Source organism: Lycium ferocissimum, chromosome 4 (assembly GCF_029784015.1).
Source record: "Lycium ferocissimum isolate CSIRO_LF1 chromosome 4, AGI_CSIRO_Lferr_CH_V1, whole genome shotgun sequence".
In the NCBI taxonomy this organism is placed as follows: Eukaryota; Viridiplantae; Streptophyta; class Magnoliopsida; order Solanales; family Solanaceae; genus Lycium; species Lycium ferocissimum.
In genome coordinates, this window is record NC_081345.1 from 35079979 (window position 1) to 35098944 (window position 18966).

Here is an 18966-nt window from a genome sequence, read left to right on the forward strand (position 1 = left end):
GCGCACGAGCCAAATAAAGTCTCAGCCACCCGTGCATTTTCGTACAAAGTAAAGTTTGGCATTGATCCCCTTTCCTCTTCTCTACACCTACACATATGCGTGTAATAAGCATATATTTGTTTTGATAATTATGAATTTAATACACGTATGTTAGATGGTGTATAATTTTTCTTTGTAACAGTGGTATCCGAGTCAACTCGCATTCATCTTAATTATTTTATCATATATTTACTATTTTCCCTCGGCATATGTATTAGGTAAGTCTACTCATCAAAATCTTAAAAAAATTAGGAAGAAATCATCTCGTATATTTTTATCTTCATTGAAATTTGAATTTGAGACGTCATGGTCTTATGTCCAATTCATTGATCACCAGGCCACGTCCACGTTGTACTTTGGATGAGTTGACGGTGTATAATTTTTTGCTCCGTCAAGTTGACATGACTTAGAAAAAGTAACAATTTATATATAATAATCTTGTTCTGAGTTTAAATAATCTGTTAAGTATAATCTATTAAAATGCATAAGTTACAGTAATTCTTAGTTTATAGGTGAGAAAACATGGTTTTACTTTAAGGAGTGTAGTTTAGACACAGTGAGTCAGAATTCAATTAACTAAATGCGCCCCATTTTGTCTCAAACTTAAAGCAATCTGTAAAAGCAGTAAAATTAACCATCAATGGTGCTTCCTTTACCCCTATATCTCTGTTTTTTTTTTTTCCACATTTAGTTATGTTTCTTACATATTCTATTAAATAAACTAATCCTATGATCATTCAAACGAAATATAAATAGCACTGGGAGAGATAGGTTAATTCAACTGATCATTGCACATGTATTGTAAAGATGCATTTTTTAATAATCCAGGCAAAGTAATAGGAATTGAACCTAACACAAATCCAAATGAGAAAACTTCAAGTTTTTCTTTTTGTTTGAAATAGGCATAAATTTCAGTGACATAAATGAAAATTTTCAGTGACATATTTCAATGACCTAATAATTTATCCAAATTGACATTAATTTCAATGACAATGAAGCAAGATAAACTAAATTATGTCCTTAAAAAAGGCACCTTATAAGTTGATCATTCTTTAAATTTTGCCCGTCATATTTGAAATCTTTATAAAATATCACTGGGAGAGATAGGTTAATTGATAATTCCTTGCAAAGTTATACGGTCCAGATAAAAGTTTCATTGCACATGTATTGTAAAGATGCATTTTTGATAATTCCTTAATGCCGGTCCGCATAAAAGTTTGCCCATTAAAAGTATGCCCCCATCGCATAACTTTGTGAATTATCAAAGTTATGCGGACCGCATAATTACGCCAAGTCCGCCCGATAACACAGATATAAAAAATCCAAATGACGCGACTCAAACAGCGGGGTTCGAACTCGGATTTTCAAAAATTTTGTTTGAAATAAAGATCACATGAGGGGCAAAATTTAAAGTGACATAAATGAAATTATTTTTGGGCAATGACTTTAACATATTTCAATGTCTTTAAACCATATTTGAAATCTTTAAATTTTATCGCTAAATCCCATGAGTTTCAGTTCAACCCCACAAAATTTTAAAAAAAAAGTTTTCAATGAATTAGCAATAAGATAAAGCATAACTTTGATAATTCCTTCAAACGATCCATAAGCATAAAAGTTTGTCATTAAAAGTATGCCCCCATCGGCATAAACTTGTTTAGAATTACCAAACTTATGGATGGGGCATACTTATGCATGCATAAACTTTGTCTTGATATATATTTTTTTTTAACCACTTCAACCGTGTTAGAACGTAGTTACAAACATCCGTACAAAGTTGTAAATATTGAATCGTTGATGTACTTAATTTCTTTTTCAATTCCCACGTAATATCTTCCCCGATACCTTCAAATATGTACACTCTTTAGAATCTAAACAAAGCGTATCACTTCAAGTCCATATTTCGTAGCCAATTAATCCTTAAAGCATCTTTATAAACTACGGGATTATGAGTAACTACCGCCTTGCCTTATAAGGCAAAGTTTAAATTTTTAATACCCCTCCCATAGACTTTTAGTTATGTTTAACTAAAAGTGACTTTTTTCAAGGGCAGACATTTAGTTATCGCATCCTAAGATAACTTTAACTTTTTCTTAAAGATTGTATGCTTGGATCCATACACTCCCCTCACTCTTCCTTACGAAAATTATTTTTTTATTTTATTCGAGCGGGGGTTCGAACCCGTAATCATGTATTCGCTCATCTTTCCAAGCAAAAGTGGTAAAATTTAAAGACCACAAATACGAAGGGCAAAATTTAAAGACCACAAATTTGAAGGGCAAAATTTAAAGACCACCCCAAACGAAGGGCAATCCGTGCAAAAAAATGACTCCATACCAAACAATTAAAAAAGCTGAAAACAACTTATAATTTGTTTTCAGCAACTTATAAGCCAATCCAAACGGGCTCTAAGACTGTTGAGCTCATATAATGGTACATACCAGAAAGAAATGACTAAGTAATTGAAATTTTATCACAAGAAATTCCGTTCCACCAAGATATTGAGGGGAAAAAATTATGATTTGATTTGGCATTAGATAATTATATTTAACAGTTTAAGACGTACTAGGATAGTAAGCTATAAAACATTAATGTCTAATGTGCTGCAAATTGTACGAAAAGGTAAAGTCTCTAGTCGAATTTCGACAACTTGTTCTTCGGAGGATCCAACATGTCTTCTTTTCATCAAATTAACATGACTTAGAAAAAGTAACTATCTATATATAATAACCTTGATCTGAGTCTAAATAATCTGTTAAGTATAATCTATTAAAATGCCATTTTCTTTTTATTTTATTTTTTCATATTTCCCATTGGAAAACATCTTATATAAACTAACTAGCTTAGAATGTTTGCTTTTGCTTTCATTTCACGTTGGTGTCGACTTAAAAAGCTCATTGCTCCACACGACCTTCCTTTTCTTCTTTGTTTCTCCTTCACTATTTTTCTTTTTATAAATTTGATTTAGTTAAACCCACATATTTAAATTATTGCATGTGTGATATTTTGGCAGAGTGAAATCTGTACAGTGAATTTTTGATCTTTGAAAAATTATTGGACTGGAAAGTAAAAGAAAGGACGAAAAGTTTTGTGCTTTTTTAAAAAAAAAAAGTGGATAGGTGCTTTCCTTCGTTTAGAAGATGTTGCTTGATTAGCTTTTGCGGCTTTGATTAGCTTTTGCGGCATTCTCCCAAAAGAGCTGCTCTTCATAAAAGAGTCATAAAAGTCAGCTTCCTACCAAAAGTAGCCGATTTCATGCACCTCAATCCCTCCTTTCATTTCTTAACCTAGAAACTTTACGGTCTTCGCAAAAGCAATTTTTCTTAACCAAGCTAATCATATTTTCTTATTCTCTTAGTTCTATTTAAGTTTTGGTTTTATTTTTGTTACGGATGGATTTGTCAATGAATTTCTCCTTTGAGTTTCGTTTTTATTATATAAATAATAAACTAGCCCTAGGCATCTCCCCTAGTGGAATTGCTTTTAAAAAAAAAGGGAATTTTACATAGTGTGAAGAACATATAAGAGATATTTATATTTAGTAACTACACTTTATCTTAATTACATTTAGTAGCTAAATGTTGTATTTCAATTACACAAAGGTAACTAATTCAAAACCCATCTCCTCTTATTCCATTATATCATTCTTTTCCCTCAACCCCCTCTCTCTCTTCTCCCTCAACTCTCTCTCCTTTTTCACTCTCTTTTCTTCCTCGGCCAGCTGCCGCCGGTCATCTTCTCGAGCGCCTTCGATCGAGTGTATTTATCAGATTTGCAACCGAAATTCTTAAGACTCGAGATCGATCACAGTGACGGACTTCGCCATTGACGGCGGTGGGAAAGAAATAGTTGATGGCGGGCGACTCCGACGACTGCGCCATTGCCGCGTCTGAGTGTATTTGCTCAGATCTGAATGTATTTCTCAGATCTGAGTATTTATCATTATTGTTTCTTGAGATGTATTTGTTTTTGTGTTGAATACATAGAAATAAATGGTTTCTGGTTGGATCCTTACCGAACGACAACGCCGTTGCCGACGATGGAAAAATCTCCGGCGGTGTATTTTTAAGATATGAGTGTATTTTATTTCTTATATCTCAAATCTGAGTGTATTTTTTTTCTTTTACTTCAGTGTATTCGTTATTTTTTAGTGTAAAATAAAGTGTTTCTTTATATATTTTTCGCTTGTATTTCAAAGGAGTTTTTTTTTTTTTTTTTTTTGTATACAAATGAATACAGTGAATTTTGGATACAGCTAAATATCCCTGTATTTTTTTTTTGCATTTATGTTGTTTGAATACAACCGAATTTAAATACAATAAGTTGAATACAATGTAAAAGTTTTTATGAATGAATACAGCCAAATTGAATAGATCCGAATTGAATACGGCGAAATACAACCGAATTTGAATACACGTTACTGTAGTTATGAAATGTAATTAGCAAAAGTATAGCTATGCCTAAAAGTATAGTCATTTGTGTAAGTTCCCCTTAAAAAAAATGGATTCTTCCGTCTTGTGTCCTGCTTGCACACTATGATGTCTGAGTTTTTGTCCTTTAAACTGTGTTAGTCTAGGAGTGGCAAAATTTTCGATAAAAACATGAACCGCACGAGTTTGAGAGGATCAATAGACCTGCCCATTTATCAACTAAGTCCATTTATATTCGCTTATTTCAGTTTATTTAAATATTGAGTTGATATATAGCTCAAATTGATTCGTAAGAAATTTGTCAAAATATTGTCAAAAAGACTTACTTCGTTTTGACATGTTATAGGACAACAAACAAATGAATTAAAACTTGGTAAGAGATGAGCAGGTTGGGTTACCCATCATAAAGAATTGACATAAATAGCCGCCCATCAAAATAATAGCCAGCGAATGTATACATTTAGCCAACAAATGTTTATTTTTTGTTATTCAATTTTTATTTTGATATTTACTTTCTAGTTTGATTTGTTACTTTTATTTTGATAATTCCAAGAATCTATTTGTTGTTCAAACTAACTTGTTTTTGAGTCCTTTAATTATTCATCGAGATATCTTGGTATATGATCTATAATTTACTGCACAAAAACAAATTCATCGTAAGAACTCTTTTTTTATTCTTTTATTTTGTATGTTCCTTGAAAATGGCTAAATTCTCAGATGATGTATACAAAATTTTGGAGAAAGTAATATAACTTGATTAGGTTTATATTTCTTTATTTTCTCATATAAGAGTAATTGATTTGGAAGTGCTATGCTAGAAAATAGTCAATTTAATATGTGCTTGGACGTATATTGTCATATATTTAAATAAAAATCGAAAAAATAGACAAAAACTGAAGCAATGAAAAATTGACTTAATTGATTTGATTTGATTCTAACATTTGAAAAACCTACTAAGTTAATTTGATCATCTTTTAGATGGTACCGATTCAAACCGAACTATAAACACCCTAGTTCGACATAACGAATTAATAGAGATGGCAAATAGTAACTCTTATTTTGTGGCCCATGAAGAACTAAAGAGCCAGCCCTAGTTGGAGGAAGTTTTTGCGTGGAATTTTACATAAATGACTACACTTTGGGGGTTTAAAATTTTTGGCCATACCTAGATTAATCGCTTTTAATATTGTAGATAGGCGTATAAACTTACAAGGTGACCGGATGCACGTATTCAAAAAATGCTTTTCAAGTTTTCATAAAACAAAAACTATATTTTTCAAACACTCACAATTTTCATGGCCAAACAAAAAATTATCACAAAATTCTTTTTTAAAATCAAAAGTCATATGTATTCAACGCTTATAGACATATAAATGTATTAAACCAATGTATTCATCTATAGCTTTTACATTGTATTCATTTTTTTTTATTGTAGTTAAAAAACAATAACTTGGTATTCAAAAAACATAAAAAAAAAAAAATTGTATTCAACTTGTTGTTTTCTTAATTTGAAATTTTTTTTTAGTGATTTTTATTGGTTAAAGTTATTACACTAAAAATTGAATACATAAAAAAACATAGATGCACTAAAAATTAACAAAAAACTCCAAAAAAGCGAATACAAAATAATAAAATGATTTTTGAACGCATTTATTATATTGTGAAAATTTTCTATGTACTCCATTTTCCATTTGCATTTTACAAAAAAATATTTTGTGATCACACAAAATTAAAAACACACGGTTACACTTTTTTTTTGTCACACTTTGTTTTTGTGAGTTGGGTTATTAGTGGCGGCACCGATTTTGGAATTTCTACCTCATTTCGAAAGGTAATCGCTATGGGAAGGGAAATGAGCCTTAATTTTTGTTTTATGTTTTATTTTTGTCCTTGCAGCTTAAGAGAGAGAAAATATCCAGAATCCACTTCACACGGTATAAGTTTTGAAGAACTTTGAATATTTTTCATGGCAAGAGAGAGCTGAAGGGAGGGAGAAGGTGTAGGGAGGAGAGTGAGAAAAATGGAGTTATGCCTTTTGGGGCATATGTTCTTTATATTTTGTAGATATTTTACCATTTTTATGTTGAGTTTTGAAAATTTTATCGTACACATCGAATTTATGCTTAGCGAAAATGAAGTGTAAATTAATTAATGGGGACATTTGTGCGAATGACTAAATAAAAATAAGATCAATGTTCCAAAACTTCGTTTTTTTTCGGGGATTGCCACTTTGCAGATTTCCCAAGTTTTTGTCCTTCGGATTTGCGGAAGTGCCCTTCTTTTAAAGTGGTCTTTAATTTTTGCATCTCATATTTGTAGTCTTTATTTTTTGTCCCTTCTGCTCATTTAGTGAAAATATCCAAATCCGCTTCACACGGTATAAGTTTTGTAACGGTTATCTTTGGAAACTGAACCTTTGCTTCATTCGGCATAAGTTCTGTAGGAATTATGTTATCCGACATAAGTTGTGTATTATTTTTAGAATTTATTGTAGTGTTCGAAAAATGGAGTTATGCCTTTTGGGGCATATGTTCTTTATCCTTTTTCGCAGAGCTTAATGTGCTTTTGACCATTTTTTGTTGAATTTTCAAAAGTTTTTGTCGGGGGCATACTTTTAATGGGCAAAAGTCTTAAAGTGCAAAAATTAAAGACCACCCCAAAATGGGGACATTTGTGCGAATGACCCACTCTTGAGGGGCCGTCAACTTACGGAGATCAATGGGCTTAGAAGTCCAAAACTTCATTTTTTTTTGGGGATTGCCATTCTTTCGCACTTGGGTTTATCAAAATTTAAAGATTTCCAAATATGGTCTTTAAATTTGTCCTTCAAATTGCTAGTCTTTAATTTTTGCCCTTCGCTTAAAAAGGTGGCCGAAAATACCTTGAGGTTCTGAGTTCAAACCGCCGCTCAGTAAAAAAAAAAAATTTCAAGGCAAAGGCATAACTAAAAGTTTAAAAGTCCTCATTATAAGGCAAAGTCTGCCTCCTCCGGCAGACTTTTAGTTATGCCTTAACTAAAGTCTGCCGCATAAGGTAGACTTTTCCTTAAGACATAACTAAAAGTTTGCCTTATATGGTAAAGTCTGTCGTATCCGGCAGACTTTTAGTTATGCCTTAAGGCAAAGTCTGCCGCATAAGGCAAATTTTTTGTAAAAGCTTGCCTTGCGAATTTTTATTTTATTTTTATGACTAAGTCGGGATTCGAACCAAAAAACGTCGGAATATTTTAGGCGAAGGACCAAAAATTTAAAAAGCAGCAATTTGAGGGTCAAAAATTAAAGACCACCCCCAACGAGTGACAATCGTGCAAATTGCCCTTTGTTAAAACTTATGGGCCAATCCAACACAAGTGTCTATCTAATTCTTGTTCATCTTCCGATTGAATCAGTTAGGGTTTTGTATAAGGTTGCAGTCAATAAAACATCCGTAAAATTAGATTTGAGTGAAAGTTTGGATGGATCCTTCAGCTCTTCAGTCCCCAGAATTGCAGAATTTTCTCAATGTGAGTTTCTTCTGATTATTTCTATGACTTTATTAGTCCATTCAGCTTTGTACTCAACTCATGAACCATTTGTATACTTTTTTTTTTTTTCCGATGTGATGTAGTTTTAGCTATTATGATGCGGCTTCTGAGTTTGTTTTTATATGCTTTACCTTTAATTGTACTAGCATCGAACTAAGTCTTCTAAAATTTCTTTTGGATATTCAGTTTTGAGGCCATAGGAGAAAGCTGTCTCCTGTATTAATGGTATTATAGATTAAGGTAGGTCACTTTCAGAAAGGAACCAATCTTGATATTTTCCACTTTGTGGGATTTCAGTCTTGTTGTAAAGGATTTGAATGAGTACTTGATTTTTTTTTCCTTCTTTTCGAATTAAGCTTTTATGCCAATTTCTAAACTGATGCATTCAGACTTGGAAGTGGCTAAATACTTGAGTCTCGGACAAGTGCTTTTTTTTTTTTTTTTGGGTGCTCCACTATTCCACCGAGTAATTACTATTTCCCATCGGCAGAGGTATCAGATAATTCTAGTCACCAAGGCTTAGGTAGATGGAAAGAAATCACCTAGTGTTTTTTTTTTTTTTGGTCTCTGTTGGGAGTTGAACCCTCGTCTCCAAAGTTTGTGCCCACTAAATTGACTGGTAGGCTTTTCTTTGCACTTCTACTTGTCACCCTTTGAGATGCTTGGAGCTTTAAATGGAATTCCATTGTGTTCGGACGACACTTGACTGATTTAGTCAAATGGTTTAAAGAACACAAAAGTGTCGTTTTTGTTTTTTTTATTTTGAATCTTATTACTCTAATATTAGAAATGTGCTGGTAGCTCTGGTTAGAGTATTGTTGTTAACTCACATGGATCTCTCATCCTGAAACAATTTTTATACTGGCAAGATAACTGAAAACTAATTGTGGCATTCTAACTGTTAAAGCAAGATACTATGGACAAAGAGATCAAATAATTTAACACAGCATTGTTTTAAAATGGTGCAGTGCTCAATAATCTATAAATATTGGTCTAGTTAGTTGAGAAATTGTTTCCTAGTTTTGTGGAACTGAAGATAAGGCACTAGCAATCACCAGGAAAACCCTCTAAGCTCTAACATGAGGTGGTACTGTAGAATAATCATCTATTTCAGAACATACAAAGATGATTTGATACTTGTCTAACTTGACTGCTCACTACCGTATTTACATGCATGCACAATAAGATTGGATGAGGTGAACCATTATTTGACTCAGTTAAATTTGTGATTTTGATGCCACGTTTCTTTTGGACCTTAGCAAAGCTTAAAGAAGACTGGAAGACTGTATGTGTGGCCTATGTTACTCGGACTCCTCAAAAATGGACATAGGTGCGGATCCTTCATCATTTTTGAGATCCGAGCAATATGGCATCATTTTTGTGGCAAATTCTTAAATGGACAGGATTACTGAAACCACCCAAAAGTTTCCTATGAAGCTATTTGAATAAATTTTGAGCTCATTTATCTTATGAAGCTCTTTGAATAAATTTGCAGCTTTTAAGCTAGTGATAAGATAACTTTTGAGCTCATTTATCTTTATCATAGTTTGATCGTACTATAGCTACATGCAAATTTCATTTGAGCAACTTATAAATATCAGTTCTCCAGTAACTGTTGGGTTTTGCTTTTCTTAGTAGCCCTAGTGTTCTGATATGGTCAGTGTCTTCATCTCACTAATATTTGCTCCTCAATTTTTAATTTCTACAGCAAGAGAAGGAAAGGGCCATGATCAATGAAATGGTTGGAAAGCTTACAAGTGCTTGCTGGGATAAATGTATCACTGGAACACCTGGAAGCAAGTTCAGCTCCAGTGAAACTAATTGTCTAACCAACTGTGCACAACGCTATATGGAAATGAGCCTCATGATTGTCAAACGGTTTCAGAACATGCAGTGAAGAGCAATTAGCTGCATAATACGCACACTTTCCCATTCCTTTGTGCCAATGAAACTAAAATGTACTTCCATTTTAGGTGGTAGCAATTACAATTCTCACAAAGAACTATTCTCAATACACTTGTTGTGCGATTTATGGATGTTTTCTGTTCCGAGATGGTTAATTTACTAACAGCAGATGGATGGCATCTCTCTTTTGGGAATTTGAAGTGTAGATTAATAAATTGATTAGTTCAGTTTTTTTGGAGCTTACGTGCAAATCTGCTAGGTTTTTTCGCAAATTCTCTATTTGAAGTTAAATAACCTATCTTTATTCCTCTGGCAGTCTGAAAATAATCTAAAATTCATTGTACCCCTTCATTCTATAACCTTGCTGATGGAGGGCGTTGAAGGAAAACGGAAGACGTAAAGTATAATTCTTTTCCTTCCTAATATTGCCTTCTTATCGAAGACAAACACGGTCAAGGAGAGTGCACATCTGGAGCACAATGGTGATAACTTAAGACAATTACCCAAAAGAGAAAGAAGGGACAAAGTAGAATAGAATTTGAATCTTCACAATATATCACATATAACAGTTGGAAGCCATTACTGGTAAGAATATTTTTTTTTCTCTCTTTGCAGATTAAGCACATTCCAAATAACTTTCCAACAAAAGAAAACTAAAAGTAGAAGAAAAATAGAATTATACACACAACAGCACACCTCCTCAAGGATAACCTGATCCCGTGCATTTACGGAATCATCCTTATGGCTTAAGATCTCTACTTGTCAGTTCGGTTCTTCTACAATAATTTAACAGCATACAGCCCAACTACTATAGCTGGTTTTCAATCCGGTAAGCACTATCACTGACAGTAGTCCGATTAGACTCTCCAATTTCCGATGCCATGGCAATTACATCAGGTGGTATATTCAAAGTTCCACTTCTTCTTCCCCAACTAGAGCGCCTGGGATGTAGGATACTACGTCCCTCAGCCAAGGTGGTGTTGTTTAGCTCTGGGGATGCAGCCGAGACCTCTTCATCCTTATCTAATTGATTATCGTATCTCGGTTGTCCTTCAAAATCACCGGTTGCTGCTGCAGTCTCATGCCAACCTGGCTTCCTTCCCATTTCTAAGTCGCTCATTGTTTTCTCCAAGTTTGGACTAACAAAACCACCAGCCACTTCACGAGCTGGTATCCCAGGTTCTCTCTGCACTTTGGCCCTGAATCTGTTCTTGGAAGGAGGAATACTGGTGCAGAATATCTCTAAGAAGTTCTGGAATACACCTTTGTCAAAGGGATTGATCCGCCGATCATATCGATATCTGAAGTTCTCATATGTCGACTGCAAGTAGATAGAATACATCGTCAAAAACATCAAGTAATCAAATCCTTGAAAATTGAAGGCCTTCACGAGTTTGAATCATTTAGAGAACTGAAGAAAAAAAGAAAAAGAAGGGAAAACATCTGAAACACTCCAGCTGTCAAGAAGAATATATTACCTGGTTTGTGCCAATAAGATAAAGATGGAAGACAGTCAGGCCACCAACAAACCAGACTGATATGAATGTATAAACAATTAACACAATGGAGGCAGGAGTTTTGCCCATTGCTTTCCAGACGTTGGTCTGCTCACCATCCATGATCCTTCTAATATAGACCCAGCAGAAGCCATGGACGTATAAGCAAAGAAGAGTTGTTGAAAAGACAAACATGAAGAAGAAACGGTAATTCCTCTGCACCACCAAACAGAATATAGTTACAAATATGAAGGCTAAAGCATTTCAGTTGGAAATTTGCATGAAGGCGCTTAAAAAGTAGAACCTTTGTTCAGACTAGCAAAATAGTTTCCTGCCAAAATTCGGAATGAGTTCTAGCAACATATTTCAGAACATACAGACCAAGATGTCCTCTATCGCAAAAAGGGAGAAGCAAGATTTTCTACCAGGATCAAGCGAGAAGAAGATGTGCAGATGGCAATCAGAAATATTTTACATAAAATATTATGTAGAGAAAAATAAAAGAATAAAAAACAAGAGCAGTGCCCACCCAAATCACTCATTCTGTAATCTCAAATTAGCAGTTAGACAATTTTAAGTTGATACACTTGATCATTGCAAGGCTTCTTCTTGTCTGACAAGAAAACTATCAAATATCTTTTTTGTTAATAGAAAAAGAATCCTATATTATAGAACTAACTTGGCTATGAACTGGCCAGTACGGTTACCCTCAAGAGTGCATGGATTGAAAAAGTTCATTACAGATTGACAGCTCGGTCAAGTACCATTCTAGCTTGAAACTTTTGAAGAGAAGAATTTTATGACCCAAAACATGTTCTTGAGGCTTTATGGATTCAGGCAGAACAAAGAGGAGAAAAATGACTTGAGAGAAATACTTTTGGGACATAGGCAAACCCACCAATGAAGGATACTGTTACTCATGAATATAAAATTAACTGTGTATGTTTGCAGATATCAAATCACTCCGAACTCAGAATCCAAGGCAACTTTTGGGCAACAATCATAGTATTATCCGCAAAAGGGAGAATTATAAAACCAATTATTCACAAATAAAATGATGAATAATCATCACAAATTGTTCAAAATGCCAACAATCGGACTTAAAGAAATTTTTGGAATACTGCCTGCTGAGAAGTTAAAGTTATGAAACTAATAAAGAAAATAAGAATTTGAAGTGTGTTTATTACTGCACTAAGAAAAACGAGGGGCAAGACATCAACAACCATCCATGCAATGCAAAGATATGTTTTTTTAGAGGAAAATAAACTGCAAAGACATGAACATATTGTAGGGTGCAACAGTAAGGCGGAAAATATCTTCAGACACTAGGATAAAGTGCTCACCAATCCAATACATTGCCCGACCCAGGGACAGTGATGGTCAAATCGTTCCACGCAGTTATTGCAAATTGAACAGTGAGAACAGCGTGGAGGCCTGTACAGCATGCAGGTATCACAATATTTGACTTTTACAGTTATTCCATTGACATTCACGTCCTTCATACGGGGCAAATGTAATTGTGGAGTTCGACCAGGTCCAGCTGGAATACTTCCTTCAAAGTTTTCTAGCTCTGGAGGGTGAGAATGGCGAGGAACTATACCAGGATCTCTTCCAGATGTCACTAGAAGCAGGACTAAGACCTTTTAAGAAGAAGAAAAAAAACCTTTATTACATTCTATTTTAACTCACGAATCTATATTCCCTCTTGGCCATAAAATAAAGGTTAAGGAAACAACCCAATTAATAGTTCCTTTCTGTTATAGAAATTAGCAAGAAACATCAGAAATCCTTTTTCATACGAAGAATTCAGAAGGTCGTCTGTATTAACATGATATACTTAGTAAAACAAGAAAACAGGCCATCCACTTTTTTATGATATCTAGGAAATGAACATAAACCTGCAAGAAACTAGAGTCATTCTCTAGTGCAGAAGAAAATAAAGGAATATCCCAACTTCCATCACCACCCAACTCACTATCAAGTGTCCCAAATACCAGTACTAAGTAAAAAGAACCAGTATAATAAAAGTTAAAGAGTTTTTTTTTTTTTTTTTTTTTTTTTGGATTAGGTAAATAATTTTATTGAATAATAAAAGTTAATTAAATCCACCAACACAGTAAAGAGGGAAGGAATAAACGCCAAAAATTTGCAATTAATAGAAATTATGCAAGTAGTGAAGGCAAGAACAAATCTGGCAAATTAGTAAAAGTTTTCTGTCTTTCTTTTATTAGCCTCTTGAGAATAGATGAAACCACCCTGCTCTCCATGCAAAGACTTTCACTTTTGTTTTTGAAATAGACTGCAGGACATCTTCCACTTGTTATGCATTACTTAGTGCCTCTTCTTTGTTCAGTAGATTCTCAAAAGTTGATCCACACTGCATCGGATCAGGTAATTTATGAAACAAATCCATCTTTGTTTAGTAGCAACAATTCATTTAGTTCAACTACAAAAAATTGGGAGAAGACGGACTTGGTCTTTGAACCCAATAGCATCTTCAAAATATTATCTGCATCGTACAAAAAAGTACCTAACCTCTTGTTTAACTAACTAAGCATGCTATGGCCTTTTTTTTCTTCACAACGGTGGTGTACGGGATGCTCTGACGATTTTATATGTTTGACATAATTATTCATGAAATCTACATATTATGGAAGATGATACCTGCTGCAGCATCTGGAATGAAAGGAATAGGAGATCCATATGGAATATCCTCACATTAAACGGAATCAATACTTGTCCCCAATAGATTCCTGTTACCTTTATGAACTTTATCAAGACAAGAGGCTTGATGCCAGCAATGTACTTTATCAAAAAAAAAATCTAAACAGACTAGAACTAGTATGTAAAGCCAAAAAGTTAAGCAATGGCAGATGATCTTGCGATTAGTTCACAGTTAATATATCATAAATACCTAGGCTTTTTTGACACGTTTTCAACAGTTATAATTATTGTGCAAAGGAAACCTGTTTTCATTCATAAATCACCAGACTGACTTAAGTGCCCAAATTGAATGCATTTGCAAGAAACAAAAGGAACGGCTAAGTAAATGACACAGTATTTACATAATTAGATAGAAAGATAGACAAGTGATCAGGAGAGACTTGCATTATCTGAAAATGATCAAAAGGCATAACACTTGCTTTAATTCAACCAGCTAAGACGACCAATGTAACCATAAAATACAAGAGGTATATTATTTTATTTTATTTTTGATGACACATTTTTCAAGGAAACAGAATATAAGCACTTACATATATTGTAAAAACAACAGCTACGACCATGATAGACCACCCCCAGTGACCAGCAAAATCATCTACAAGTTTCCTTGCAACAAAGATGCAAAACACAGCAACTGGGGCAACTATAAGGAAGATAGTCATAAAGAGCGACCTCACATCAGGCCCAAATATGAACCTTCCTTGAAGACAAAATTTCTGCACAATCAAAAGGCAGTACTTAAATTTAGAAAGAGTAAGCAAATCATGAGATGTGCTAATTAAGACAACCAGAAATGCAAAAAGAAAAGAATGTCAAAATTTTAGCAACAAACAACAATATAGCTAACTGGGATAACATGCCAACTATACATGCTGCTCTTTATGGCAAAAGGCAATGTCAGTAAAGTTCTGTTAGCAGTAAAATTTTCGACTTAATGTATTTGTATGTACCTAATTGGTTTTGCACAAGGTTCTGGAAATAGATAGTATAGTACTTCCCTTTTTTGGGGTAGCTTATGGTTTTTTCCCTTTCTTTGATAAGTTGGGATAGCTTATGTTTTTTCTTCTTTTCCTTTCCTTTCCTTCAAGTTATTTGATTTTGTATAGTACTGTAGTATTTATTCTGGATGAGGAGAAGATTTTGGGGTCTACAAGTATTACCTCACTGTTTATTCTTTTTTTCTCTTTAGAGAGTCGGAATACAGAATTTTGCTGCAATTATGCTTTTTGGACTCTCGTACTTACTTCTGATTCCCAGAGAGATACCTAAGGTTACTAAACGACTCTTGCAACTTTTTTTCCCTTTTGTTTTGATCTTCAGCTTATGGAAACCTCAATTATTCCATTAGGTACCTGCTACCTAACAGCACAGGTACAGGGTAACTCTCGCCACCAAGTCTTAGGCAAAAGAAAAGAAATCACATAACATTTTTGTCTTACTCGCATTTTCACCCTAAACTTCCATGGTTTTCATCCCACTTCATTCACCGCTAGACCACATCCTCGGATGCAAGCTCAATCATATACTAACTCTTTACCTACGTTGAAACCTTACCACTTAATAATTCACTACCCTAGCTGCAGGAGATCTTTCCTCAACTAATGCACAACCGAGCAACATCACTTTCCCACCTGATAATGATTCTGAGAGCATATTATAATTGCATACCATTTTATTTCTTATTTGAAGGGGAGCTTGGAGCAACGGCAAAGTTGTCTCTATGTGCCCTATAGGTGACAGGTTCGAGCCGTGGAAGCAGCCACTAATGCTTGCATTAGGTTAGGCTGTCTACATCACACCCCTTGGGATGCGGCCCTTACTTGGACCTTGCTAACGCGGGATGCTTTGTGCACCGGGCTGCCCTCTTTTTTTTATTTCTTATTTCTATTTCTGGATGAGCTTAATTAGCTCAAACACACTCTTATCTCCAATCTAAATGACATGTCATCACAAACCTCTGCTGAACCTCCAAAATAAATTGAAACAAGGAAACCAACAAGGAAACCAAATACTATCTCCTGACTACTGTGTATTCTTACAGGCCAAAACTCGATAAAACAGATGTTATAATACAAAACTGCTATCAAAAACTTATTTTTTAAAGCTAAAATCTACCACGTGAATTACAAAAGTAATTCCATAATATGGACTATGAAGTTCAAATAATCTGAAAATGAGGGAAATAATGAGTTCAATAATATCGTGATTTCAACTATCTCAAACAGTTAGAGATCCAAAATAATAAATCCATTCCACTGAAATAATCAAAACTCCTACAAAAAATTTTAAGCAGAAAAAATACAAAATCAGAGTAATAATCATTATAAAACCTAAAATATGCTTAAAGTAGGTGGAAATAATGAGTTCAATAATATCGTTGATTTCAACTATCTCTAGCAGCTAGAGATCAAAATAACAAATCGATTCCACTGAAATTATCAGACTTGTACAAAAGGTAGTTGGAGAAAAACTTACGCAGGAAATACAAAATCACACTAATTATCATTACAAAACCTAAAATATGCTTAAAGTAGGAGAAGCAGAAATAAATCGATTCCACTAAAACCGAGAATTCAATTGAAAAAAATTTAAGCAGAAAAATACAAAATCACACTAATAATAATTATAAAACCTAAATATGCTTAAAATAGTTAAAAATCGATTACTTACATTACTGCCTTTCCAGGTCTGATAGGCTCTGAGAAGCGCCGTATTATCGACACCGCCGCCGTCGGAACCGGAACTCCTCGGCGGAGCAACTCCATTCATATCTTTTTTTCTCTCTCTTTCTCTCTCTAATTAGGGAAGAAAAAAGCTGTACAAATTGAATCGGGAAAAGGTCAATGAAAAGAAAGCACTAAAGGAAAAAAGGCGGCTTTTTATTTGTTTATTTTTGTCTATAACTTTTATTATTGCAATTAGTACTGCTCCAGTATCTCTTCTATTTTGCAATTTGACTGAAAATCTGGGAATCACGTTGACTGTGTTAGCCACGAGGGAGATGGCGTCACATCACGGTGATACTCCCGTGTTATAAAAAGGGAGTGAATTTTTTTTTTTTACTAAATGGGCGGTGGCGGCGTTAATTATATATTATACAGTAGATTTGAATGGAATACTTTCCAAGTTGGTTTTAGATTTAATGGTGTGTTTGGTAGAAAACTTTTTCAGAAAAAACTTGTTTCTATTAAAAAACATACCTAATGTGGTGCTACAAGTGGGGCAGGGAGGGTGAGTCTACGCAAATCTTACCCTTTAGCCGATTGATTTCCAATATGTTAGTTTGAATAATTTTCGATCTCGTTGTTTTCCGTGCCTCTAATGAATTAGAGATAGAGTTCGAAAAGGCCAAATACCTTTGTGGGTAAAGAGGTTGTTTGGATAGACCTTGGATTGAAAATAAATTCTTTAAAAATAGAAAAATGATTTTTTGTTACACAAGGAAACCAAGTCTCACGAGTGATGTGGATTGTGTTGTTTCTAGTTTCCACCCCCACCAAACCTCAATACTCCATCCACCCCAACCCGACTTCACATCCATCTCAATTACATTCTTATAGTGTTTGTTTAAATTATACATTAAAAATTTAAAAGAATATTCTTATTTACTTATTAAATATACAAAATAAGTGAACAGTCATTTATTTTTCGAAATAAAAAAATGATTCGTTCCAAACACACCCTAAAATTTTAGCCTGAGGAATGAGTGGCTATTGTAATGATTGAAGGCAAGTATTTTGGATTGCGGAAGTGGAGGACAAATTATGGAATTCCCGACCCTTTCTCTTTCCAAAGTTCCAAATTACCCATCTTTTACTGTGGTGTAGCACTGGTGAAACAAAAAAATTCCAACTAAAGATGATTATTTGTGTGAAAGTCATTGTTATAAATTGTCACAACATTAACCCACATGTAATAAAAAATAAATTCAACTGTAAATTACCACAACTACTCAATAAGGTATGTCAGCATAATAGAACATCAAATGGTGGATGGTCCACTAATATATCTAGTACAAACGACATCAATTAGGAGTTAATAAACAATTGGAATCGATAATGAATTTAACCAATATCGCAATAGAATTCGAAATCCCCCGATTTATATTTTATGTATCAAAACGTAACTTAGTCATAAACTAAAAATAACACTAACTTGTCACGATTTCAGGTACTTACAATAAGATCAAACTTAAATACTATCAAAGATTTTGATATAGGTAAATCGAGTTCTTCTCCAAATATACAATTTGGATATGCAAAGGCGAAAAACAAATAAAGATATTCACTAGTTGTTCGGGGTAAGTTAATATCCTCTTTAATTTATATATCCATCAATTTTAAGACATAAATATTTAATCGGAAATTCAGATTCTATAATACTAAAAAGTTAAACATTGACCTTAATTATACATTACGAAATCAAATGATATGAAAACTTCATGTCTTTAAAATCAATAGGAAAAAACTTTTAATTATGCATTAAAACCCATTTATGATTCAATGACGCCTAAAAACAGTTGCCACCATTCTTCTTGTAAAAAAAAAAAAAGGTACTCCGAAACGTCAATTATACAACTGACTACGGCCAGATGGCCTCAAGCCCTCAGCCATGCTCTAACAAATTAGTAAGTCTAATTCAATAAGGTTTTAACGAAACGTCAATTATACAACTGACTACGGCCAGATGGCCTCAAGCCCTCAGCCATGCTCTAACAAATTAGTAAGTCTAATTCAACAAGGTTTTAACAAAGTAGATGGTTCATAATCAAGTATTAAAAGATACATAATCAAGTATTAAAAGATACAAATCTTTATGGCTTGACATCTAATTAAAATCACGTAAAAGGTCG

General features: G+C 33.9%; 2 protein-coding genes across 2 annotated transcripts; one reads left to right on the forward strand and one right to left on the reverse strand.

Annotated features, from left to right (window-relative positions):
• The first annotated feature begins 7812 nt into the window (after positions 1 to 7812).
• LOC132052539 (mitochondrial import inner membrane translocase subunit TIM8) lies at positions 7813 to 10135 on the forward strand. Its single transcript, XM_059444128.1, has 2 exons — positions 7813 to 7971; positions 9701 to 10135. The coding sequence occupies exons 1-2, from the start codon at positions 7924 to 7926 to the stop codon at positions 9887 to 9889; spliced, it is 237 nt and encodes a 78-aa protein (XP_059300111.1). The 5' UTR covers positions 7813 to 7923; the 3' UTR covers positions 9890 to 10135.
• Positions 10136 to 10424: 289 nt separating this feature from the next.
• LOC132052540 (probable protein S-acyltransferase 7) lies at positions 10425 to 17107 on the reverse strand. Its single transcript, XM_059444129.1, has 5 exons — positions 16785 to 17107; positions 14648 to 14830; positions 12737 to 13033; positions 11376 to 11609; positions 10425 to 11218 (listed from the first exon to the last, which is right to left on the reverse strand). Exons 1-5 carry the CDS (start codon positions 16881 to 16883, stop codon positions 10706 to 10708), a joined length of 1326 nt encoding a protein of 441 aa, XP_059300112.1. The 5' UTR covers positions 16884 to 17107; the 3' UTR covers positions 10425 to 10705.
• Positions 17108 to 18966: the final 1859 nt, after the last annotated feature.